The 27,400-nt window shown below is 36.6% G+C and overlaps 1 protein-coding gene across 7 annotated transcripts in view; it reads right to left on the bottom strand.

The window, feature by feature from the left end:
- Nucleotides 1-27,400, bottom strand: part of PDE1A (phosphodiesterase 1A) — a 349,377-nt gene that overhangs the window by 40,344 nt on the left and 281,633 nt on the right. For 6 of the 7 annotated variants that reach the window (XM_081241969.1, XM_081241972.1, XM_081241970.1 and 3 more), the window contains 5 exons: nt 26,656-26,757; nt 26,422-26,542; nt 3,570-3,651; nt 1,206-1,326; nt 18-163 (listed from right to left, as the gene is read on the bottom strand). In XM_081241969.1, coding sequence (XP_081098095.1) covers nt 18-163; nt 1,206-1,326; nt 3,570-3,651; nt 26,422-26,542; nt 26,656-26,757 — 572 coding nt within the window. Of the gene's footprint in view, nt 1-17; nt 164-1,205; nt 1,327-3,569; nt 3,652-26,189; nt 26,543-26,655; nt 26,758-27,400 lie in introns of those variants that run through there. The other variant, XM_081241974.1, reaches the window with a different exon arrangement.

Below are 27,400 nucleotides of genomic sequence, written 5' to 3'. Positions count from 1 at the left end.
TTCATAAACAACTGTACCTTGAGCAGCTAACTCTTTCCACCTCTCTTTGTTCTGCTGGATGATGTCCACCAGGTTGTTTTTGAAGCTCTTCAGGTCCACGCTTGCAAGGGAGTAGTCTGGGGAATAGGTTCCATCATTCATGGTGCCTTTCATATTTGATCGTCTAGAGGAATGAGCAAGATGTGATAATATAAAGGTGCTTGAGCTAATAGTAACCACCAGAGAAAACAGGAAATACCAAGGGCAGGATATGGGATGAGGAAGCAAAGCCTGAAACACTTTACAAAACCAGCTACAGAAGCAGGAAGGCAGCTGCTCAGGCCCAGTTTTGAGCACCTGTCGGAGCTGCTCACCTCCTACCTTCCTCCCCTCATGGAGAGGGCCAGGCTCTGTTGGGATTCCCAGAGAAGCAGGTCAGGGCCCACATGTATTATGGGGTGGGGGTGGGTGAGGCCTAATTAGAGCAGCAAAACCTTGAGATGAGCTGACTTAGTGGTGAGTCCACTGGTGAGCGGCACAGCGGCATCACCGTTCTGGAGCTAAAAGTGGGGTAATGGTCACTGCCCTTCCGTCACCATTTAATCTCTAGGATAACGTGGATCTTTCTCAGGTAGAACATTCCCTCAGTTTCCTCGTTAGGGCAACATTTAGGAAATGTTGGTATGTTATTTGGAAAAACTATGTGTTCAGATGGACAAGAATTTAGCATAATTTTTCTGCAACTGGAAGTTTTAAATAACATCCCTTAACACATTTATCATTGAAAAAATATAGATTGAAATATTTTAAGTTACATGTTATACTGACCCACTGTATTCATGTCATCTTGATGTAGGCATCTTTCTAGACATACAAGTGGGCTGTGATTGATTTGTTAGCAAGCTAACACAATGCCCGTCTCCCAACTGCCCACCACTACCAGACATGTTACTATATCCAGGACATAATTCATACATTTCAATGAAAATTAAAATAATATTTATTCTCCTGAGTATTGAATACAATTCTGTTATACTCCTTAGTACTTTGATATTTTTTGTAGTGGACATCAAATTCCTAATTTCAAAGGCAGATGCAATACATTGCAGAGCCATTAGGTGGCAATACTACCTAATAATTCTTCTAAGAATTTCCTGCCTAATGTAAGGAATAATAAAGATAATCATAAGTAAAAAGGAAAAGATGCAAAAAAGAAAACATCAAACCTGCTTGCTCCATAGGAAGGAGTTTTGGTTTTTGAGTCTTCCTCTATAAGAGGAATAATAATTTTCTCTGTTGAGTCTGTCAGAAGAGAAAATGTTGGCTCTACTATGAAATCAATGAAACCTACAAAAGCAAAAACATAAATAAATATATTCAAGTGTTACAATGTCCTGAATTCTAACAGTAATAATACAGAGATTCTGATGCTCCTGATAACAAGTTTCAACTACAATATTGGTTCAGCTTACCCCTTGCAATTATTTTTAATCCAATAACACAATCTTTAGAGAGAGTTTAACTGTTCTACAAAATCATCTCTCAAGCAGTGGAAGTGATACAATTTAAGCTTGCTAACTCAAGTGTATTGGGTTTCCTACTTAATATTCAGCCTCATCTTATTGTTAACAATAATTTCAGATCTAACAAGAGTCAATCTATTTTCCTCTGTTAATGAGAGGGATCACTCTTCTTTCTGAAAGGTCTTCACTTGTTCGTTGAATTTTATTATTGACTAACAAGAAATAATATGTAAGCTCCAAAGAAACTAAGTAATTGAAGTTTTTTTCTCAAGCCACAGGAAGGCAACCATTTTTTTTCTCACACTGTATCAGTCAGAGCTTTCTGCCAGTATGTTAATATTTCAAATTGTTGTTTATTATTCCCAGGATGTAAAGCTTTAAGTTTGCAGTGTGTGGGCGTATTCTGTTAAATCAGAACAGAGAACAGCATTAATCCCGCCACTTTGAGATGACAGGATTGAATAAAGAATTTTACATTGAAAGTACTCATCAAACTAGAAAATACACACAGAGAATGGGGCACGGTCCTTTAGGGAGCATTTACCACCTGTGTTTAGGTGGAGGAGGAGACAAGCTCTGTGTACATTCAACACCCGAGGTTCCAGGAGAGGTGTGGTGCTGGAAATCAAGCGCTTGTTGCCTTAAACACAACTGGGAGCAACAGACTACCATCTGAATATAAAAGAACATTGCGGGGATGCTTTTTAAATGATAGTGTCCTGGGAAATATCTATATTTAAAAAGTATCCTATCCATCAGAAACTTGGATAAAGTAATTCACATTTCAAGTAATTGTATTCACCATAGCATACATTAAGATGCTTTTTTTTTTTTTTTCTTTTTGTGGTACGCAGGCCTCTCACTGTTGTGGCCTCTCCCGTTGCGGAGCACAGGCTCTGGACGCGCAGGCTTAGCAGCCATGGCTCACGGGCCCAGCCGCTCCACGGCATATGTGGGATCTTCCCAGACTGGGGCACGAACCCGTGTCCCCTGCATCAGCAGGAGGACTCTCAACCACTGCGCCACCAGGGAAGCCCTAAGATGCATTTTTAATTCAAAAATTTCAATAGTTTTGTGTTTGAATTGATTACTTCAAGTTGAGTCAATGCTAATTGACCACCAGGGTGTTCTTTCACGTTTTGTCTATGGTTTTAAATGCCTGGGATCTAGAGACTATCAAATGAGTCAGCTCTACTAACATGGCAGCAATTTACATTACAGCAATAAGCCTCAGACACTTCTCTTCTTCTCAGCTTGCCCGAGGAGGTCCTTAACCTGACATATTCACAGCTTCTAAACGATGGGAGTCACCTGTGTTATGGTAGCTAGGAAAACAGCTGTTGGAACGTGGGTAGGAAGGGGAAAGGTGAGAGTAAGAAGCTTTCTGACAGCTGACCACCACTTTGTAGGATGTGGTACCAGACCAACTGGAGAGGTAAGGCAGTCATCCTTTTATTTATTGATCATACAGGTCAGTAATGAAGATGCTGGCCCAGGGAATAACTATTACAAATATATGAACCATGCAGCATAGCAATAATATGTTTTAATCATGGGCTGGACTTGAAGTCTCCAATATAAGCACAAATGAAAAGGATAAATATGGTTGGGAGCAATATCATTTTACAGATTTCCTGTTGTTGGCTTCCCTATTCATATCATAAGAATTTTTTTCCCAAAAGAATATGAGCTAGTGTATTAAGAATATTATGCAGTGATACAGATATATTAATATTTTCATTGGATTGTCCTACATACAAAGGATTAAATTACAGAAAATAATCAGCAACAAAACAACAAGAAATGCTGTCTCTTGCAAAAGAAGAAAGTCCTCTATTTTGTAAAAGGATTACAAAGAGAATAACAATTATTTACTAATACTGCTTTATTGAGTTCATTTTGTGAGAATGTTTCAAAATTCTGCATTCACCACCATATAGATCAGTCTAAAGATCAAATTCATCATGAATATGGAGTGAGGTTTTCATGGGTGAACAACATCGTGTATCCATTTGAAAACTGACAGGCACACACCCGCTCTCCACAACCACCAATCCTCAGTATTACCTATTTGGGACTGGGCCACCATCGTTGACTTCCGATCACAAAGTGGGGAAAATGGAAGCCCTAATTCAGCTTCTTTATCTCCCTGCGGAAAGGAAAGCCCATTAGTACAGACTTGGTGTGGAGAAACTAAAAGCAGCTTAGATAAAAAGGCTTAAAAAGCTGCATATTTTATTTCTTAATTAGTATTGTGTATTTATCACAAAACAAAAAGCTATTGTCCAAGTTCATATAATTTTACTCACATCGTCTCCTTTTGGGGATATGTTGCATACGGCACACATTGCAGAAGTAAAAAAACATGAACATTTTAAGCACCTAGAGACTCCACATTGGTATTACAACCCCTTGATTATAAAGAGACAAACCTTTGCTCTTTGGAATTTTTCTAAAGTCACCATAAAATAGTCATCTCGGTGTGTTATTTGGCATTTAATTAACAATCCATCTCATGGATTTTTCTGCTTCATTTTTCCATGCCAAATACATCAGCAGACCTTCAGTATCAAGAATTCATGATTGGATGGCTTTTTAAATTTAAAAGCGTATGAGCATTTTGAAACATCTTTTTACTTATTAACCAAGTTTTACTGAATCTCCTAAGCAGGTAATGAGGAATATCTGCAACATTCTTACATTCTGTGTGCATAAATTTTATTTTAATAGATTCTTCTCAGAGAAAATTGAAATGTCAATGATTTTTTATTATTTGATCTTATCAATTGTAGATTAATTGAGCACAAAGTTTAAAGAATTCCATTTTTGTTTGGGTTTAACATCATAATTAGATTTTCGTTTCCTGAAATAAAGGTGGCTGCTCTGGACAAAGCTTTATTATGAAAAGGTTTATCAAACATTGGTTCTTTGCATTCAAGATGTGCTCACAAAGAAAAAGGAGGTAGGTTACTTCACTTGCCCCATTCACTTCAACTGCCCAGACATTTGAAAGAATGCTTTGGGCTCTATTTTCTCCTAATCTGTTGGTTGTATACCTTCATGGGGTACACTGGCCTTGCATAAGACCACAACTTAGAATATGTGGTTGAGATCAGGGGACAAAAGGGAGTGGCCTTTACTTTGTAGCAGAGCCCATATTACAAGGCAAACATGCCTGAGAACTTCAGTTTCCTTTGCTTCCTCTAGCAGCTTTTCATCATGATCTTTACAACTTTATGTCAACATGTGGCTTTAAAGTTTTTATTGATGATGTTTTCTAGTGCATTTATGCTAAACTATGCCTCTGATTAGAAGGGACAGAAAGTTTGAAATGAGAATTGCTCGGAAAAATCTACATACAGTCACCAAAGAGGTAGGCAAAGTGGCTACAAATAGGAATGTTTCACTATGTCATGACTTAGAGAAAATAGGGAAAGAATTTCTGTGACCTCTCCCAGCAAGCCTCACATTCCCCAAGAGAATAACATCCATTCCATTTGGAATTAATATTTATAGTTGGCTAAGGGACAGATGCGGGGGGGGGGGCAGAAATTATTGTGTCATTAGCCTTGGAGTCACAAGACACAGAGCTGAATCACTGCTGTTCAACGGGCTGTCTCTGTTACTTCAGACACATCACAGACTTTGCCGAAATGAATTCTCCTCTGTTACCCAACTCAGTGATTTCAGTTGACTTGTTTTAAGAATAAGGATATAATAGTATCTACCTAATAGGGTTATCCTGAGGTTATCTAAGATAATTTATGTGAAGCCTAAGGACACTGACTAATATATAGTCAATAGTCATTAAATGTTAGCTAATAAGAATCATAATTCATAATACTAGCTAAAACACAGAGCTGTGCAAATTAGAGGTATTTATGAAGTCTAATGCACATCTTGGATGGTATTAAACCACAAGGAAAAGGATTACTACTTAATTTACATGTAATGGAGAGGCATTGGCTTTTCCCCTCTTTATTCTGTATGGAATTGACATAAGAGGAATTCTACTTTTGAAACACTAATTTGTCGGCAGTGTGGGAGATGGCTTGGGGTAAGTTAAGGGTGAGCCTTGTGCTTCAAACCTGAATGAAAAGGAGACTTTGGGGCCACTAATAGAAATAAGATGATCTGGATGAGGGCTTGAGTTAAAGACTATTATGAATTTGATTTTAACATGTTGAGAATAAAGTGAAAGAATAATATTAATAACTTGCTAAAATATAGATGATATTACTATTATTAAAGTAGAAATAAGGCTACTCATAGACTTCATGGGAAATGTGATATTGGGGATTCCTTTATTTTAATTTAATTAATTTATTTTTTTATACAGCAGGTTCTTATTAGTCATCTATTTTATACATATTAGTGTATACATGTCAATCCCAATCTCCCATTTCACCCTCCCCACCCCACCCCGTGCTTTCCCCCTTGGCATCCATGTTTGTTCTCTACATCTGTGTCTCTATTTCTGCCTTGCAAACCATATCATATGCACCATTTTTCTAGATTCTACATGTATGCTTTAATATATGATATTTGTTTTTCTCTTTCTGACTTACTTCACTCTGTATGACAGACTCTAGGTCCATCCACGTCTCTACAAATGACCCAATTTCATTCCTTTTTATGGCTGAGTAATATTCCATTGTATACATGTACCATATCTTCTTTATCCATTCATCTGTCTATGGGCATTTAGGTTGCTTCCATGACCTGGCTATGGTAAATAGTGCTGCAGTGAACATTGGGGTTCATGGGTCTTTTTGAATTATAGTCTTCTCTGGGTATATGCCCAGTAGTGGGATTGCTGTGTTATATGGTAATTCTATTTTTAGTTTTTTAAGGAATCTCTATACTGTTCTCCATAGTGGCTGTATCAATTGACATTCCAAACAGTGCAAGAGGGTTCTCCTTTCTCCACACCCTCTCCAGCATTTGTTGTTTGTACATCTTCTGATGATGCCCATACTAACCAGTGTGAGGTGATACCTCACTGGAGTTTTGATTTGGATTTCTCAAATAATTAGTGATATTGAGCAGCTTTTCATGTGCCTCTTGGCCATCTGTATGTCTTCTTTGGAGAAATGTCTGTTTAGGTCTTCTGACCATTTTTTGATTGGGTTGTTTGTTTTTTTAATATTGAGCTATATGAACTGTTTATATATTTTGAACATTAATCCTTTGTTCATTGATTTGGTTGCAAATATTTTCTCCCATTCTGAGGGTTGTCTTTTCATCTTGTTTATAGTTTTCTTTGCTGTGCAAAAGCTTTTAAGTTTCATTAGGTCCCATTTGTTTATTTTTGTTTTTATTTCCATTACTCTAGGAGGTGGGTCAAAAAAGATCTTGTGTGATTTATGTCAGAGTGTTCTTCCTGTGTTTTCCTCTAAGAGTTTTATAGTGTCCAGTCTTACATTTAGGTCTCTAATCCATTTTGAGTTTATTTTTGTGTATGGTGTTAGGAAGTGTTCTAATTTCATTATTTTACATGTAGCTGTTCACTTTTCCCAGCACCAGTTACTGAAGAGACTGTCTTTTCTCCACTGTATATCCTTGCCTCCTTTCTCATAGATTAATTGACCATAGGTGCATGGGTTTCTCTCTGGGCTCTCTATCTTCTTCCATTGATCTATATTTCTGTTTTTATGCCAGCACCATATTGTCTAGGTTACTGTAGCTTTGTAAAATAGTCTGAAGTCAGGGAGTCTGATTCCCACAGCTCCATTTTTTTTTTTCTCAAGATTGCTTTGGCTATTTGAGGTCTTTTGTGTTTCCATACATATTTTAACAGTTTTTTGTTCTAGTTCTTTAAAAAATGCCATTGCTAATTTGATAGGGATTGCACTGAATCTGTAGATTGCTTTGGGTAGTATAGTCATTTTCACAATATTGATTCTTCCAATCTAAGAACATGGTATATCTCTCCATCTGTTTGTGTCATCTTTGATTTCTTTCATTTGTGTCTTATAGTTTTCTGAGTATAAGTTTTTACCTCCTTAGGTAGGTTTATTCCTAGGTATTTTATTCTTTTTGTTGCAATGGTGAATGGGATTATTTCCTTAATTTATATTTCTGATCTTTTGTTGTTAGTTTATAGGAATGCAAGAGATTTCTGTGCATTAATTTTGTTTCCTGGAACTTTACCAAATTCATTGATTAGCTCTAGTAGTTTTCTGGTGGCATCTTTAGATTTCTGTATGTATAGTATCATGTCATCTGCAAAGAGTGACAGTTTTACTTCTTCTTTTCTGATCTGGATTCCTTTTATTTCTTTTTCTCCTCTGATTGCTGTGGCTGGGACTTCCACAACTATGTTGAATAATAGTGGTGAGAGGGGACATCCTTGTCTTGTTCCTGATCTAGAGGAAATGTTTTCAGTTTTTCACCCCTGAGAATGCTGTTTGCTGTGGGTTTGTTGTATATGGCCTTTATTATGTTGAGGTAGGTTCCCTCTATGCCCACTTCCTTGAGAGTTTTTATCATAAATGGGTGTTGAATTTTGTCAAAAGCTTTTTCTGCATCTAATGAGATTGTAATGTGGTTTTTATTCTTCAATTTTTTAGTATGGTGTATCACATTGATTGATTTGTGTATGCTGAAGAATCCTTGCATCCCTGGGATAACTTCCACTTGATCATGGTGTATGATTCTTTTAATGTGTTGTTGGATTCTGTTTGCTAGTATTTGTTGAGGACTTTTGCATCTATATTCATCAGTGATATTGGTCTGTAATTTTCTTTTTCTGTAGTACCTTTGTCTAGTTTTGGTATCAGGGTGATGGTGGCCTCGTAGAATGAGTTTGGGAGTGTTCCTTCCTCTACAGTTTTTTGGAAGAGTTTGAGAAGGATGGGTGTTAGCTCTTCTAAATATTTGATAGAATTCACCTGTGAAGCCATCTGGTCCTGGACTTTGTTTGTTGGAAGATTTTTAATCACAGTTTCAATTTCATTACTTGTGATTGGTCTGTTCATATTTTCTATTTCTTCCTGGTTCAGTCTTGGAAGGTTATACCTTTCTAAGAATTTGTCCATTTCTTCCAGGTTGTCCATTTTATTGGCATGGAGTTGCTTGTAGTAGTCTCTTATGAGGCTGTGTATTTCTGCGGTGTCAGCTGTAACTTCTCCGTTTTCATTTCTAATTTTATTGATTTGAGTCCTCTTCCTCTTTTTCTTGATGAGTCTGGCTAAAGGTTTATCAATTTTGTTTACCTTCACAAAGAACCAGATTTTAGTTTTATTGATCTTTGCTATTGTTTTCTTTGTATCTATTTCATTTATTTCTGCTCTGATCTTTATGATTTCTTCCCTTCTACTAAGTTTGGGTTTTGTTTGTTGTTCTTTCTCTAGTTCCTTTAGGTGTAAGGTTAGATTGTTTGAGATTTTTTTTGTTTCTTGAGGTGAGATTGAATTGCTATAAACTTCCCTCTTAGAATTGTTTTTGCTACATCCCATAGGTTTTTGATCGTCCTGTTTTCATTGTCATTTATCTCTAGGTATTTTCTGATTTCCTCTTTGATTTCTTCTGTTATCTCTTGGTTATTCAGTAATGTATTGTTTAGCCTCCATGTGTTTGTGTTTTTTATGTTTTTTTCCCTGTAATTGATTTCTAATCTCATAGTGTTGTGGTCAGAAAAGATACTTGATATGGTTTCAATTTTCTTAAACTTACCGAGGCTTGATCTGTGACCCAAGATGTGATCTATCCTGGAGAATGTTCCATGTGCACTTGAGAAGAAAGTGTAATCTGCTGTTATCAGATGGAATGTCCTATAAATATAAATTAAATCGATCTGGTCTATTGTATCATTTAAAGCTTGTGTTTCTTATTAATTTTCTGTCTGGATGATCTGTCCATTGGTATAAGTGAGGTGTTAAAGTCTCCCACTATTATTGTGTTACTGTCGATTTCCCCTTTTATAGCTGTTAGCATTTGCCTTAAGTATTGAGGTGCTCCTATGTTGGGTGAATATGCATTTATAATTGTTATATCTTCTTCTTGGATTGATCCCTTGATCATTATGCAGTGCTTCCTTGTCTCTTGTTACATTCTTTATTTTTAAAGTCTAATTTATCTGATATGAGTATTGCTACTCGAGCTTTCTTTTGATTTCCATTTGCATGGAATAACTTTATCCATCCCCTCACTTTCAGTCTGTAGGTGTCCCTAGGACTGAAGTGGGTCTCTTTTAGACAGAATATATATGGGTCTTGTTTTTGTATCCATTCAGCAAGCCTGTGTCTTTTGGTTGGAGCCTTTATTTATTTTTTTTGTGGTATGCGGGCCTCTCACTGCTGTGGCCCCTCCTGCCACAGAACACAGGCTCTGGACACGCAGGCCCAGCGGCCACGGCCCATGGGCCCAGCTGCTCCGCGTCATGTGGGACCCTCCCAGACCAGGGCACGAACCCACGTCCCCTGCATCGGCAGGTGGACTCCCAAGCACTGCGCCACCAGGGAGGCCCCTGGTTGGAGCATTTAATCCATTCACATTTAAGGTAATTATCGATATGTATGTTCCTATTACCATTTTCTTAATTGTTTTGGGTTTGTTTTTGTAGGTCCTTTTCTTCTTTTGTGGTTACCACTTAGAGAAGTTCCTTTAGCATTTGCCGTAGAGCTGGTTTGGTGGTGTTGAATTCTCTTAGCTTGTCTGTAAAGCTTTTGATTTCTCCATTGAATATGAATGAGATCCTTGCCAGGTAGAGTAATCTTAGTTGTAGGTTCTTTCCTTTCATCCTTAAAATATGTCGTGCCACTCCCTTCCAGCTTGTAGAGTTTCTGCTGAGAAATCAGCTGTTAACCTTATGGGAGTTCCCTTGTATGTTATCTGTCATTTTTCCCTTGTTGCTTTTCATAATTTTTCTTTATCTTTAATTTTTGTCAATTTGATTACTATTTGTCTCAGCATGTTTCTCTTTGGATTTATCCTGCCTGGGACTCTCTGCACTTTCTGGACTTGGGTGGCTATTTCCTTTCCCATGTTAGGGAAGTTTTCAACTACAACCTCTTCAAATATTTTCTCGGGTCCTTTCTCTCTCTCTTCTCCTTCTGAGACCCCTATAATGTGAATGTTGGTGCATTTAATGTTGTCCCAGAGGTCTCTTAGGCTGTCTTCATTTCTTTTCATTCTTTTTTCTTTATTCTGTTCCACAGCAGTGAATTCCACCATTCTGTCTTCCAGGTCACTTATCCGTTCTTCTGCCTCTGTTATTCTGCTATTGATTCCTTCTAGTATATTTTTCATTTCAGTTATTGTACTGTTCATCTCTGTTTGTTTGTTCTTTAATTCTTCCAGTTCTTTATTAAACATTTCTTTCATCTTCTCTATCTTTGCCTCCATTCTTTTTCTGAGGTTCTGGATCATCTTCACTATCGTTATTCTGAATTCTTTTTCTGGAAGGTTGCCTATCTCCACTTCATTTAGTTGATTTTCTGGGGTTTTATCTTGTTCCTTCATCTGGTACATAGTCCTCTGCCATTTCATTTTGTCTATCTTTCTGTGAATGTGATTTTCGTTCCACAGGTTGCAGCATTGTCGTTCTTCTTGCTTTTGCTGTCTGCCCTCTGGTGGATGAGGCTATCTAAGAGGCTTATACAAGCTTCCAGATAGCAGGGACTGGTGGTGCGTAGAGCTGGGTGTTGGTCTGTTGAGCAGAGCTCAGTAAAACTTTAATCCACTTGTTTGCTGATGGGTGGGGCTGAGTTCCCTCCCTGTTCATTCTTTGGCCTGAGGCAACCCAGCCCTGGAGCCTACAGGCTCTTTGGTGGGGCTAATGGTGGACTCTGGGAGGGCTCAGGCCAAGGAGTACTTCCCAGAACTTCTGCTGTCAGTGTCTTTTCCCCCCAGTGAGCCACAGTCGCCACCCCCCCACAGGAGACCCCGTAACACTAGCAGGTAGGTCTGCTTCAGTCTCCTAAGGGATCACTGCTCCATCCCCCTGGGTCCTGATGTGCAAACTACTTTGTATGTGCCCTCCAAGAGTGGAGTCTCTGTTTCCCCACGTTCTGCCAAAGTCCTGCAGTCAAATCCCACTAGCCTTCAAAGTCTGATTCTCTGGGAATTCCTCCTCTCATTGCCGGACCCCCAGGTTGGGAAGCCTGATGTGGGGCCCTTTGCTCCAGTGGGTGGACTTCTGTGGTATAATTGTTCTCCAGTTTGTGAGTCACCTACCCAGCAGTTATGGGATTTTATTTTATTGTGATTGTGCCCGTCCTACCGTCTCATTGCGGCTTTTCCTTTGTCTTTGGATGTGGGGTATCTTTTTTGGTGAGTTCCAGTGTCTTCCTGTTGATGACTGTTCAGCAGTTAGTTGTGATTCTGGTGTCCTTGAAAGAGGTAGTGAGTGCACATCCTTCTACTCTGCCATCTTGAACCACAATTTGTCTGAAGCAAAGTCCTGGAGTGACACCCCACTGTGTGCAGCAGATGGCAGGCAGGACACCAGGGCAAGACACAGCAGCAGTCTTCAGTCAGGGATTCTTAATTGATGTATGCAAAGATGATCCATTGATTTTATTAGTTAAGGTGTTGGTGATATTTTAAAAGATGTAGTTTTATATCACTTAAGTTCTTTGACCTGAAAATTATTGTTTGGGCCTGCAAAAGGCATTGTGATGATTTACCTTCCATGAGCAAAATTTCATGGGATGCTGGATAGCAACATTTTTATATAGGACTTAAGCATATGACAGACATATGCAGGGTTGATCTTCCTACAGATGAAGTGGGAGATTCTATATTCTATTTGCTTCTTGTACTTCACAATTGATTTAGAATATTAAGTTTCCATTGCTAAGCACATTGAATGCTATAATACAGTAATTATTTAACTTATTTATAAATATTTCAAAGTGTCATTTATTCTTTAGGGTGAATAAAGACCATGAGTGCAAGATTAGTAGGGGGCCCTGTAGCCAGACCACGAGGGAATCAGAAACCCAATAGGACAAGGGAGGTTCTCCTAAGGGAGGGGAAAAGATATGTAAAGGGAGAGTCAGGAAACCTATATATAAGTTTGACAAACTTTACAATTTTGCTTACTCTCTCCCATTTACTTTTCATCAAGATGAAATCAGAGGTCAAAAGCAATAGACGTTGTGTACATCAACTAGTTTATATTTTTCTTGGAGGTTGTACTTTCATTTGAGGGTGTTGCTCATAGGAGGTCAAAAATATACTTTTTAAAATCAATAACTTACTGAATACACGTATGTTCTGGTGTATTGAATCGTACAAGTGGTTGCAGCAGAATTATAGGTTCCTAGGCCACTAAACTCAATTAATTAACCAACCATTTAATTATGCCCCTGGATCTCTGCATATTTTCTTGGGGATATGCCTGCAGGTAGAGAGGCAGAGAAAGTGGTTTCATGAACTTGGAAACACAAGATAGCCTGATACGCTCAGGTCTGATAGTTTTTGCCTGTCTTAGCAATTCCCTTGGGACTTGGGGTTTCTTATTTGAAAGGCCATAACAAAGAACTAGTACAGGCATCTCTTGGAGATTCTGTAGGTTTGGTTTCAGACCACCAAAATATAGCAAACATTGCAATAAAGTGAGTTATATGAGTTTTTTTGTTTCCTAGTGCATATAAAAGTTGTTTACACCATACTGTAGTCTAATAAGTGTGCACTAGCATTGTGTCTAAAAAAGCAATGAACGTATCTTAATTAAAAAGATACGTTATTGCTAAAAAATGCTAGCCATCATTTGAGCCTTCAGTGAGTTGTAATCTTTGCTGGTGGAGGGTTTTGCCTCAATGTTGATGGCTGCTGACTGATCAGGGTGGTGGTTGCTGAAGGTTGGGTGGCTGTGGCCATTTCTTAAGGTAAGACAACAATGAAGTTTGCCACATCAGTTGACTCTTCCTTTCATGAACGGTTTCTCTGTAACATGCAATGCTGTTTGACAGCATTTTACCCACAGTAGAATTCTTTCAAAATTGAAGTCAACCCTCTAGAACTCTGCTGCTCCTTTATCAAATAAGTTTATGTAATATTCTAAATCCTTTGTTGTCATTTCAACAATCTTCACAGAATCTTCACCATGAATAAATTTCATGTCAAGAAACCACTTTGTTTTTTTTTGCTTATCCATAAGAAGAAATTCCTCATGAATTAAAGTTTTATTATGAGATTGCAGCAATTCAGTCACATTTTCAGGCTCCTCTTCTAATTCTAGTTCTCCTGCTATTTCCACATCTGCAGTTACTTCCTCCACTGATGTCTTGAACCCCTAAGTCATCCATGAGGGTTAGAATCAACTTTTACTAAACTCCTGTTATGTTGATACTTTGACTTCTTCCCTTGAATCACAAATGTCCTTAATGGCATCTGAAATGTTGAATCCTTTCAAGAAGGTTTCCAGAAGGTTGCTTTGCTCAGACCCATCAGAGGTATCACTATCTATGGCATGTATAGTCTTATAAAATGTATTTCTTACATAATAAGACTTGAAAGTTGAAATTACTCCTGATCCATGGCTGCAGAATGGATGTTGTGATAGCAAGCATGAAAACAACATGAATCTTGTTGTGCATCTCCATCACAGCTTTCAGGTGACCAGGTGCAATGTCAATGAGCAGTAATATTTTGAAAGCAATCTTTTTCTGAGCAATAGGTCTCAACAGTGGGCTTAAAATATTCAGTAGGACTTCCCTGATGGTGCAATGATTAAGAATCCGCCTGCCAGTGCAGGGGACACGGGTTTGATCCCTGGCCCAGGAAGATACCACACGTCCCAGAGCAACTAAGCCCATGTTCCACAACTACTGAGCCTGCACTCTAGAGCCTGCGAACCACAACTACTGAGCCCACGTGCACAACTACTGAAGCCAGCACGCCTAGAGCCCATGCTCCACAACGAGAGAAGCCACCACAATGAGAAGCCTGTGCACCTCAACAAAGAGTAGCTCCTGCTCGCCACAACTAGAGAAAGCCTGCGTGAGGCAATGAAGACCCAATGTAGCCAAAAATAAATAAATAAATAAAATATTCAGTAAGCCATACTGTCAACAGATGTGCAGTCATCCAGGCTTTATTGTTCCATTTATAGAGTACAGGTAGAGTGGATTTAGCATATTTCTTAAGGGCCCTAGGATTTTCAGAATGGTAAATGAGCGCTGGCTTCAACTTTAAGTCACCAGTTGCATTAGTCCCTAACAAGTGAGTCAGCCTGTCCTTTGAAGCTTTGAAGGCAGGTATTGACTTCTCCTCTCTCTCTATGAAAGTCCTAGATGGTATCTTTTCCAAAAGAAAGCCATTTCCTCGCATTGAAAATCTGTTGTTTAGTGAAGCCACCTTCATTAATTATCTTAGTTAGAACTTCTGGATAACTTGCTGCAGGTCCTACATCAGCACTTGCTTCTTCACCTTTCACTTTTCGATTAAGGTGATGGCTTCTTTCCTTAAATCTCATGAACCAACCTCTGCTAGCTTCAAAATTTCTTCTGCAGCTTCCTCACCTCTCTCAGCCTTCATAGAATTAAAGAGAGTTAGGGCCTTGCTCTGGATTAGGCTTTGGCTTAAGGGAATGTTGTGGCTTTTCTGATCTTCTAACTACACCACTAAAACTTTCTCCATATCAACAATAAGACTATTTTGCTTTCTTATTCAGGTATTCACTGGAGTAGCACCTTTCATTTTCTTCAAGAACTTTTTCTTTGCATCCACAACTTGGCTAATTGGCAAAAGAGGCCTAGCTTTCAGCCTATCTCAGCTTTTGATGTGCTTTCTTCATTAAGCTTAATCATTTCTACCTTTTGATTTAAAGTGAGAGATGTGCAATTCTTCCTTTCACTTGAACACTTGGAGGCCATTAAAGGATTATTATTGGCCTAATTTCAATATTGTCCTGTCTCAGGGAATAGGGAGGCCTGAGGAGAAGGAGAGAGAGAGGGGAATGGCCAGCTGGTCAGTGAACGGTCAGAATACAAATAACATTTATCAGTTAAGTTCGCCTTCTTGTATAGGCATGGTTTGTGGCACCCCCAAACCATTACAATAGTAACTTCAAAGATCACTGATCAGAGATCACTACAACAAATACATATAATAATAATGAAAAAGTGTGAAATATTGTGAGAATTACCAAAATGTGGCACAGAGACATGAAGTAAGCAAATACTGTTGGAAAAATGGCACTGATAGATTTGCTTTATGCAGGATTGCCACAAACCTTCAATTTGTAAAAAACACAGTATCTGAGAAGCACAATAGAGTGAAGCACAATAAATGAGTTATGCCTGTAATTGTTTTTATGCTTTTCTAAATAGTGTAAAATACTCTGAGAGCTGTCAAGAAGGTGTCAAATCCAGTGATTTAGTGGCACATTTTTTCCTTTTTTCTTTTTTGCATTTTCTGTGAAGCCAAAACAATTTCTATAGTTTTAAAGAAATGCAGAAGATAAGAAAGGGTGAAGTACAGATATCTTGAGAAACCTCTTGCATTGAAGAGGTTTTCATCTCAGAAGCAACATCAACAGCAAGCACATAGGAAGCTCCTGACCACAGGCTTGGAGGTCACTATAAGGCTGAGGGTAGAATTTGAGGGACCGCCAGTCCGTCAAATTTAATTTTGAAAGGAGGGGAAGATGCACTAGTTTGGCCTTCTTGGAAAAACTTAAGGGATTTAGCTCATCTAATTACCTTCCTTCATTCCTTCTAAAAATGGGCCCTTCCAAATTCTAAGAAAGCCCCCAAACTGTGGAAAAGTTTAATGATTATTATAGTAACATATTCACTTTCAGTAAAATTTATGGTATGGTATAGCTGTATTTATGATATGGTATAGCTGCATTTTTGTGAGTGTTATAAATATTTTGCAGGACATTAGTACCCCTTGTGTAATCAATGTTTGTAACACTTTTATGCCTCTTAATACTATAAGCTTTGGTTTTTTATCCTGGCTCATAGCTACAGTTCTGTATGTTTGTGAAGTTTGGGTTTTTTTGTTTTGTTTTTTTTTGTATCTATTATTTTTAGTGACAGATCCTCAGCTGAGAATGTACTAACTAAATATATTTTTATTGCTACAGAAAATACAATTTATTTTGAAATAACACACTTTATACTACTTCTAGCAATTTTGAAGAAAATAGAGGGGTCTTACTATATACAATTTAGGGTAAAATAACCATTTTGACCTTTCTTTCCAAATAACTTGCATTTCCAATTATTTGTTTCTCCTTGCTGATAAAGTAATACTTATTGGCAAATGTAGATCTTGCTCAGATATAGATTTTTTTTCATGTATCACACAAAAGGACTAGTTGAAGAAGGAAAAAATTCACATAGTATAAAATATGAACACATTTTAATGGAAACGACTATTTTTAAAAAATTTTAATTGTATTAACTTCTTGTTATCTTGCCAACCTAACATGTTCAAGAAGAGAATAAGAACAAAAAAACCTGTCTCCTTTACTAACGGTTATTTTCTTGACTAGTACTTCCACCTGTAATCTATCAGTCTTATCAGTCATAGTTGAAATGAATGGAGCATCTTCCAAATTCTCCCATTACAGTCAGGGGCAGAAGCAACTGTGTCGAGCCGTGTGAACACTCGAAGGGAGTGTGTTAACTGCATTCATGAATATCACAAGCTTGCTATGAAACATGCCTTGGAGATGGGGACCTGCTTTACTTCCTTTACCATCAGCTGCTTACTAAGAATCAGAAATAAAAATTTGTTAAGACTGCAAATTCTAGATTCAATTTTAATCTCTTCTGGTTACAATTTCCCATGGTTTTACAAGGTGTACCTAAGTAGTTACACCAAAGAATAGGGTAAAGCTGATGAGATTTTTAAGGATGATACAAAAGCTTTGAATCCAGAAATTGGTTTGTCCTCCAGAAATACATTGTGTTTTAAAATTTTTAATGTCTATTTAAGCCCATTTGTTAGTTAAAATGAACTTCGTAGAAAAATTAATGAAAAATTGACTTAGGAGACAATGCATCCCAAATTTTTTCTGGATTTTTCTAAAACATATATATATATATATATATATATATATATATATACACACACACACACACACATACACACACATACACATATACACATATCTATCTATATATCACATACATGCACACACATAAATTTTATTGTTGCTCTTGAAAGTTCTAAAATTAGCTCTTTCCTTTGAGTACTTTTACTAACTTTTTGAATTTATATCCAGTCTCTAATTTTGCTCAAAACCCATTGAATGGATTTCAAGTCTAGTGCTATATTCTCCATAGCAAAAGAATAATGGTTCTCTTAACTGGCTGCTTTTTAAGCTTCATGGTTGTATCGGGAATGTGTTTTAAAACCTGTGTTCAGTCAAAGGCTTAAAGTGACCGTCAAATAAAATATTTCATAGTCAATGGCTCTCTGATACTTGACCTTGGAAAAATGTGGAACTTAACATAGACCTGGAGAATAACAAATAATACCAATTCCTCACATTTGTATCATGTCTATAATGTAAAAAGACCTCTCACATTCATTGTATCATTTTGTTCATCATAGCCATCCTGGGGAGGAGACAGAATGGGTATTAATCCCTTATTATAGGTAAGAAGGTGAAGGCTCATATCCACCACTGCTGGAAAGATAGAAAGCTAATGTTTACACTTGGGTTTTCTGAAGCCAAGTCCAATTATCACTTACTTTGTATTATTAGACTTCTTATGTTTGCCCAATGTATATCAAATACTTTCTTTAACAAGAAACATAAATGTTTACATTTTTACTGCAGCTGAGGGAAGCAATGAGTTCTGGGCAGACCTTGTCTGATTTGCCTCAAATTCCCTAGAATAACCAGTAGATCGTGTGACATATTACATAATTTAGATTCTTAGTACATTCTAAAGGAATGAAGGAATATATTTTCAAATGTCTTTATAAACATGATAAAAAACCTATTATGGTTAAACAATAAGGTCCTAGTGTATAGCACAGGGAACTATATTCGATATCCTGTGATAAACCACAATGGAAAAGAATATTTTAAAAAGGATGTATATATATATAATTGAATTACTTTGCTGTACAGCAGAGATTAATACGACATTGTAAACCAGCTATACTTAAATTTAAAAAAACCCTGTTATCATGGCTAGATCCATAGCAAGAAGGTATTTATTAGCACTGTGGGTTCTACAAAGTGATAGTTACAAGTGGTTATGTGAGGATGAGCAAGAATAAGAAGAAACATGGAAAAACCATTGCAGTCTTGCCAATTTCTAGGGTATCTGCATAGATGCCAGTTAAAACTACATAAATCCAGTTAAATAGCTTATGTCAAAAACATTCAGAGCAAAGCATAAACCAAGGGGTTTCAGATTCATTGCTGTATCTACCTCCAAAAGGCTAAAATATGTGGTATGGCTAAGATAATTAAGGGTACTGAGAGATTCATTTAGTTAGTTGAAAGCATAAAAAATGGATTCCTGCTGGAGTCAATGTCATATTTTAGTACGTCTCGTAAAAATAAACTTGTTTTGCTTGTAAAACATAATCGTTGTTAGTGCAAACTCACTTATTTTGACATTTAACTCTACATTCTCCTGTTTTGCTAAATATATTTCTGAAGGGGATTTAAAAGCCAATTGGATGAAGGTAATAAAAAGGTACAAACTTCCAGTTGTAAGACAAATAAGTACTAGGGATCTAATGTACAACATGTTAAATATGGTTAACGCTTCTGTAAGTTATATATGAAAATTGTTAAGAGAGTAAATCCTAAGAGTTCTCATCACAAGGAAAAAAAAGTTTTTATTTCTTTAATTTTTGTATCTATATGACATGATGGGTGTTTAGTAAACTTATTTCGGTAATCATTTCGTGATGTATGTAAGTCAAATCATTATGCTGTACACCTTAAAATTATACAGTGCTGGATGTCAATTATATCTCAATAAAACTGGAAGAAAAAGTCATTTACTTTTAAAAATCCAGAGAAAATCTAAGATTCCATTATTAAATATGATTCCATTTTAAAACTCAGTCCTATATTAATTTATTATGATCTGAGAGGATTTTCATAGTTGAAGAGATGAGGCAATGCAAGCAGAGATGTTTTGATTTTATAATAGCCCATATTAACACATACACGTTCCTCTCCTTTGGGCTGTAAGTATTTTGCCTTATATGTTAAGGTCATTCAAGCAAAGACTGTCATTTCTGAATATTTTGGGGTTACATAATTATTGCCAAGAGTCCTATCAAAGAACAAAACAAAATGAAAACCTGACACGTCCTCACTCTAACACACTCTGAAAAATGAAGATCACAAAAACATTCCAAGCAGCATGATGCTATACCTATTCCAAGACTTGACCTTTTGTGTTGGATGTATTTTAATCTCTAGTATTCAGATATCTGAGTCACTGTTTACCAGGCTCTGAGAATGACAGAGGAGCTAAGTAGCCTCACAAAACAAAGTGCCTCTACCCGGAAATTCAGATGTCAAAAATCACTGCATGCCAGGAGTTTCATTATCAGTTATCAGTCACCTTTCTAGAAAATTCAAGAATAAGGCAGTGAACTTCAAAAACATCAGGCCTCAATTTCATTGAATTCATGATAGTGTTTGGTTTTAAATCAGTAAAAGATGGGTAATACAAGTCATGGTATTATTTGGAGATCTAACAGTAATTTTCAAGAGTTTCTGGGATTTATTCGAGTTTTTTTTTTTTTAGAGTTTTTTGTTTAAGTCACTAGTGAAGCATCTTCATTCTGATATATTCCTTTTTTAAATTAAGGAAAAATTTGTGTACAAATTTTAACAGTATAAATCATGAACACACTTGTGTAACTAACACTCAGTAAAGATATAGAACACTTCCATCACCTCCAAAAGATTCCTTTACCCTCTTCTAGTGAATCCTACCCCATATAGGCAGGCCCTCATTGTTCAGGTTTCAATCACCATGGATTAATTTTGCCAGTTTTTGAACTTCATATAAAGGGAATCATATAGTATCCATTTTTTTGAGGTTCACTGTGGTTCATATTATTGGTCCATTTCTTATTGTATGACATTCTTTTGTATGACTATACTATGATTTACTTATGCATTTCTATTTTTGATGCACATTTGGACTTTTTCTAATATCGGGCTATCATAAGTAATACCATTACAACTACTCCTACATAAGACATTTGGTGAGCATAAGCATTAATTTATGTAGGTTATACACCTATGGGTGGACATGATGGGTAATAGGGGATATTAAATTTAACTTTAATAGATGCCAATCAGTAGTTTTCCAGATGGATTGTAATGATTTATACTCCCACCATCAATGCCTGAGACTTCCAGTCTCCACATCCTCAGTAACACTTAATATTGTCAGTCTTTTTAATATTAGCCATCTGGTGAGGGTGTAGTGGTACCTCATTGTGCTTTTAATTTGCGATTCTTTGATAAGTAATGAAAATGAGCATACTTGTATGTACTTACTACCCATTTGTGTGTTTTCTTTTATGAGGTGTCTGATCAAATTGGGCTGCTTTTCTTTTTTTTTTTTTTTTTTTTTGCTATACGCGGGCCTCTCACTGTTGTGGCCTCTCCCGTTGTGGAGCACAGGCTCCGGACGCACAGGCTCAGCAGCCATGGCTCACGGGCCCAGCCGCTCCGCGGCATGTGGGATCTTCCCAGACCGGGGCACGAACCCGTGTCCCCTGCATCGGCAGGCGGACTCTCAACCACTGCGCCACCAGGGAGGCCCTGCTTTTCTTTTTATTACTGATTTGTAGCAATTCTTTATGCAATCTGGTACAAGCCTGTAGCCAGATATTTGTAGTACAAATATTTTCTCTCAGTCTATGGCTTGCCTTTTCTTAATAGTATCTTTGGAAGAGCAGAAGTTTTGAATTTTGCTTTTGTCCACTTTACAAATTTTTTCTTTCATAGGTAGTGCTATATGTGTCTTCACTAAGAAATATTTGCTTACCCCTAAGATTAGAGAGACATTCTCTTGAGCTTTCCTGTAGAAACTTTATAGTTTTGTGTTAAGCCTGTGGTTAATCTTGAATTTAATTTTTATACAGGGTACAGGTAGAGGACAGGTAGGTTCCTTTTCTTTCATACATATAATGTGTTGTTCCACTGCTATTTGTGGACTTCCCTTTCCCCATTTAGCTGTTTTGGTGATTTTGTAGAAAATCAAATGATTGTCTAAGTATGGAACTACTTCTGGAATCACTATTCTATTTTATTGCCTATTTGTCTGTCCCTATGTCAGTAACACACTGACTTGATTACTGTAGCTTTATACCAAGTTGTGTAATAAGGAAGTGTAAGTCCTTCAACTCTTAGTCTTTTTCAAAATTATTTTGGCTATTTTAGATTCTTTTCCATGTAGATTTTAGGATCAGCTTTTCTTTCAGCTTCTATAAAGAAGACTATTGTAATATTTAATAAGGATTATGTTAAATATATTAAACAATTTTGGAAGAATTGACATCTTGGCAATATTAGATCTTTCAATCCATTAACATAGTATATCTCTCCATTTATATAGGTCTTTAAAATTTTTTTCTCAACAATATTCTGTGGTTTTCTGTATCAAGGTTTTATATGTATTTTATTAATATATTCCCAGTTTACTATTTTTATGCTATTATAAATAATATTGATTTTAAATGTTCATTTTCAAATTTTTTGCTGCTAGCATACAGAAATACAATTGATTCAATGACCCTGATAAACTCATTTATCAGTTCAAGTAGCTTTTAACAGATTCTTTAAGATTTTCTATGTAGATGCTCATGTTTCTGGAAATAAGACAGTTTTATTTATTTTTATCCAATCTATTCTTTATTTCCTTTTATTACCTTATTGCACTACCTAGAATTTTAAATGCAATGTTGAATGGAAGTGGTAAGAGTAGACATCCAAGTCTTAGAATGAAAGTGTTCAATATTTCACCATGAAGTATTGTTAACTATAGGCACCTTTTGCCAGGTTGAGAGAGGTCTCCTATTTCTAGTTTGCTGAAAGTTTTTATAATGAATGTCTTTTGAATTTTGTCAAATGCTTTTTCTGCAAGTATTGAGATGATAATAGGATTTTCCCCCCCTGTTTTCCTCTTAATATGGTAAAGTACCTAAATGATTTTTGAGTACTAAGTCAATGGAGGTCATGATGTGTACCCTTTTACTATATTGCTGAGTTGGATTTGCTAATATTTTAAGGAATTTTACATCTAGGTTCATGACAGATATGGGTGTACAATTTTCTTACTTGCAAAGGCTTTGTTAGTTTTTGTCAGGGGTTATATTGACAATTTTCCCTCTTCTTCCATGTCATGAAAGAATTTGTGTAAGACTGGCATTATTTTTTCCTGAAAAGTTTGAGAGAATTCACCCTCTCTCAGCTGAACTGAAAATTAAGAATTGAAATGAGAATTAAGAACTGAAGCCATTTAAGCCTGGAATTTTCTTCATGGGAAGAGTTTAAACTACAGTGTTTAAAAACAGATATATGGATATTCAGATTACAATTTTTTTCTTGTGTCTGTTTTGGTAATTTGTATCTTTCAAATAATTTAGTAATTTAATCTGAGTCATTAAATTTATATTGTGTATAACATTCTTTATCCTTTTGATATATATAGATCTATAATGATATCTCTTCTTTCCTTTACAAGTTATGCTTTTTTTTCTCTTTTTGATCCTGCTAGTAATTTTATTTTATATTTTTCAGAGAACCAACTGTTGCTTTTGTTAATTTTTGCTGTTGTTTGTCTTGTTCTATTTCATTGATTTCTGCTTTTATATTTATTACCTCCTTCCATCAACTTATTTTGGTTTAATTTTCTTAACTTTTCTTTGCTTACTTAGTAAGGTAGAAACATAGATAATTGATTTATACGTTCTTTTCTAATATAAGCATCTAAAGCTATAAAATTTTCTCTTAGCATTGCTTCAGCTGCATCCCACAAATTTTCATATGTTGTGTTTTCATGGTCATTCAATTAAAAATATTTTAATATTTCTTCTTAACCCAAGAAAAGTCATTTTATCTTTTCCTGGTTCTGTTTTTTTCATCTCTAATGTGAGAATGTTGTTATTAAAGATCTCTAAGTCTATTTTATATTTACCATTGTCTGATGATTGGTTGAGTAACTAAAATTATAATTTTTAATTGGCCATAGCATGCAGCTTGCCTTTAGAATTGAACAGATTTTAACATTTGGTCTTTTATTTTTAAGCACAAAATGTATTAAAATATTTTTAAAGACATTTTTAATGTGAAAATATTTGAATTTCAAAGATGTTACTTAGTAACTTTCTCTAGGACTATGCAACGCTATTTCAAAGTGAAACCATATACCTATTGAAGATAGGAGACAAAAACCATAGTCATCTAACTACAGTAATGTATTTGGTCTTTATGTTTTCAGCATAAGTGAAACATTAAAAAATAAAGATTAAAAATAAGGAACAATGTTGAGAAATCAAATAATCTGTAAATACAGAAGTTAAAAAAGAGCTTCTCTAAACGGGACTGTGGCATCATAAATAATGTATTTGATCTTTGTTCCTGGTTCCTGGCACAAAGGTTCAAAAACCCATGAAATTTCCTGAGTGACAGGAGACTCTTTGTTATGCTAATTATGTGACTCATGGCATAAGACCCCTTAGATTGCTTCAGGATAGGGCTGCTCACCAGAGAGACCAATCACATGATTAGAGGGTTGGAATATTGGGGCAGCATCATCTGGGAGGAAAGGAGGGCTGGAAGTTGAGTTCAATCATATGGGCAATGATTTAATCAGTCATGCCTCTGTAATGAATCCCCATAAAAACTCCTGACACCAAAACTCAGTGGCACGTTTTGGTTGGTGAACACACTGATGTGCCAGGAAGGTGACACACCCTGACTCTATGGGGAGAGAGCATGGAAGCTTCATGTCTGGGGCCCTTCCAGACCTTGGCCTATGCACTTCTTCATTTGGCTGTTCCTGAGTTGTATTCTTTATAATAAAACTATAATTGTAAGTAAAGCACTTTCCTGAGTTACTTGACTCATTTTACTGTAGTACTCCCAGTGGGAGTAGAAACAGAATAAGGATACCATAGAGAAAAAAAACATATACTTGTTGTAGAGAACACTGGTCATTCTCCATATTGATGAAATAAAAATTCACATTTTAAGGCAAGACAAGAAAAATTTAAACATATTTTTTTGCTCTGCCCATCTGGGCCTCTTCTCTCCCCTCTAGTGTCCATTGTGCATCTGCATTATGCATTAACCAAACCTCCCCAATGGCAGAAATACCTGCTCAATCATAAAGATCAATTTTTTTTCCTCCTGGCACCAGCCATGTAACTCCTTAGAAATTAACCTTGCTTTTTGCAATCTTGTAAGGGGCCAAGATGACCCACTGCTCACCCTGTATGTGCAGACATCTTTGGTGCACTTTATGTACAATGCCAATGCATCATTTCCCTTAAAGATAGTGACTGGTGCAAAACAGACTGGTCAGATGACCTGGAAAGATATTGGGTCACACCTAATGGAAGATCTTAACTTAAGTACTCACTTATGACCTTAGTACTTGTATTCTGCCTATTTTACAAGATCATTGTTTCTTGCATTACCAAATGTATGACTGTGATAAAATTAATGATGATTAGGCAACTTGAAACAATTGACCAAATATACAGTTCTATAAGATCAATGATTATAATAGTGTAACTCTAGATATGGGAAGAAGCAACAAGAGGGAACCATTTCCTGAACCATAAGAGACTAGTATGACAGGCGTTCCAGAGGTTTTTGGCCACTGTTAACAGGGTTTAGTCCAGTAACAGTACATTGAGTGGCCTAACAACGAAATTCTTGCCTAACCTGGGCAATGGAACAAATTGGTCATGAAATGCCTCCCACATCCTGGTCGAAATTAAGACCTAAAGGTAAGGGATTGTAAAATAAAGAATGTTGCCCACCATCCAGTTCTACAAGAATTAAGTCATTAGGCACTGAAGTTACTGATTTACAATACACCCTGAAAGGAATTCAGGGTGAAGATCACGATGCGGTGCTTTGTGCTGGGGGAAAACTGACAGAACTGGCCTCAGATAGTTAGATATTTTCAGGAGAAATTTGTTGTGAACTTGGATTCTTGCATCTTCCCATACTTTGAAAAGCACTAAAACCATTAACTAAAATGTCTGTTCCTTGTGACTAGCAGCAACCTTCTACTGAGATGTGTACTTGATTGCATGCACCCTTTTGCCGAAATCACATACATACTGGCCTCCCCCTTTACCTCTTCAGAACAGCTCTCAGAACTCTCTGAGAGACTGTCTCACAAGTTATTATCTTTATTTTGGCTCAAATAAAATTTTCCATTTCTTTCTTAGCTTGGCTATTGATTAATTTTTTGTCAACAATATCCAGGCTTGCTTTTTCACATAACAATAGATTTTTGCAGTTAGGTACATGTTCACCCAGCTAAAAACTATATATCTCAGCCATCCTTGCAACTATGCATGTATAACTAAATTCTAACCAGCAAGATGTATGCAGAAGTGTTATAAATCCTCCCTTTCTCTTTCTATGATGAAAGCTATTTGCTGCCTCTGCAAACCCTAACCCTAAACCTAACCCTAGCATTTTACCTTTTAACAGCAGATAGCGCCTCATTTGTTAATTTCTTTCTCTCTTGAGATTGGCATCTGAGATCCAAGACTAGACCCTCTTTAAAACATGTATTATACTACATAGGATTATTTAATACATTTATTTGAAAGATTAATAAATTCTGCCTGAAGTCCCAAGAATGTGTTGTGGCCAAGTTGGTAATAGTAAGTCACAAGGCCTGGATTCTTTACAGAGAAGATGTACATCGATATGCATAGTCACTATTTCCAAAAACATTTGCATAGACACAGAACATGAAAGAGGCACCTGTAGGAAAAACTCCTCCATCAGGGCCATGGTCCATCGGTGGTGCAGCTGCCAGGATTTGGCTGGGTGACTGATGTCTGCTGCATGGAGGATCAGGGACATGGTTTTGGCTTTGTCAAGCCTGTCAAAACAAGGACATGTTCAAATTATCAGAACAAAGTAACCAATTACAGTCTCCTCTGAGTTCAAGCCCACATACTTTTAACATGAAAAAAAAACAAAAAACAAACCTACCCTTCAGGCTGCTGCAAACTGTTTCTTATATTTTTAATTTGCTGGAAGTGACCAGACATGTCTGTAGACAAAACCATTTCAATCACTAGGTTCCGAAGATCCCTGTGGAGTCATCAAAAGCAGAAAGGTTTGTTTGGCCACTTTTTGTTCTCAAGTGAAATATTTCCTTAATATTGCGAATTACATTTTATTTTTTCTAATGGTATGAGCACAAAAGATGCTACATTTTAAATGTAAAAGAGCTTACAAAAGTTTGGCTTTAGGATGTTGCCAGGAAAGTGATTTGTGAATGATGCTGTGCAACATCTCCTTTTAAAGAACTGGATGCTTTCCCTCCCACACCTACATCCCTCCCCCACTCAAAATTTCTAAATATTATTTTTAGAAATAATAATTAATATCAGAAAGAATCCTAACCAATTTTAAAGAAAAAACTATTCTAAAGGCAGAACTTGTAATTAAGAAAACCACCGCCATTTATTCAGTATTTATTCAATCAAGGCAGTGTTCTAGGTGCTTTTATGTGAGGGGGTACTATTATTTCCCACCAGAGGGGATTGAGTTGTTTGCTAAGTCACACAGCTAGTAAATAGCAGAGATAAGATTCACCCCCAAGAGTTCCCACTAGCAAAGGTGACACTTGGATCACTCCACTGTACCAAGCTTCCCTCATGAGAACTCCAGAGAAACCAAGGCTATAAGTGAGCGGGAATTCTCTGTTTAAGCCCTGGGGGCCCCGATCCTA

Source organism: Mesoplodon bidens, assembly GCF_964165515.1.
Source record: "Mesoplodon bidens genome assembly, chromosome: 8".
Classification (NCBI taxonomy): Eukaryota; Metazoa; Chordata; class Mammalia; order Artiodactyla; family Ziphiidae; genus Mesoplodon; species Mesoplodon bidens.
This window is presented reverse-complemented; position numbering and strand designations above follow the sequence as displayed.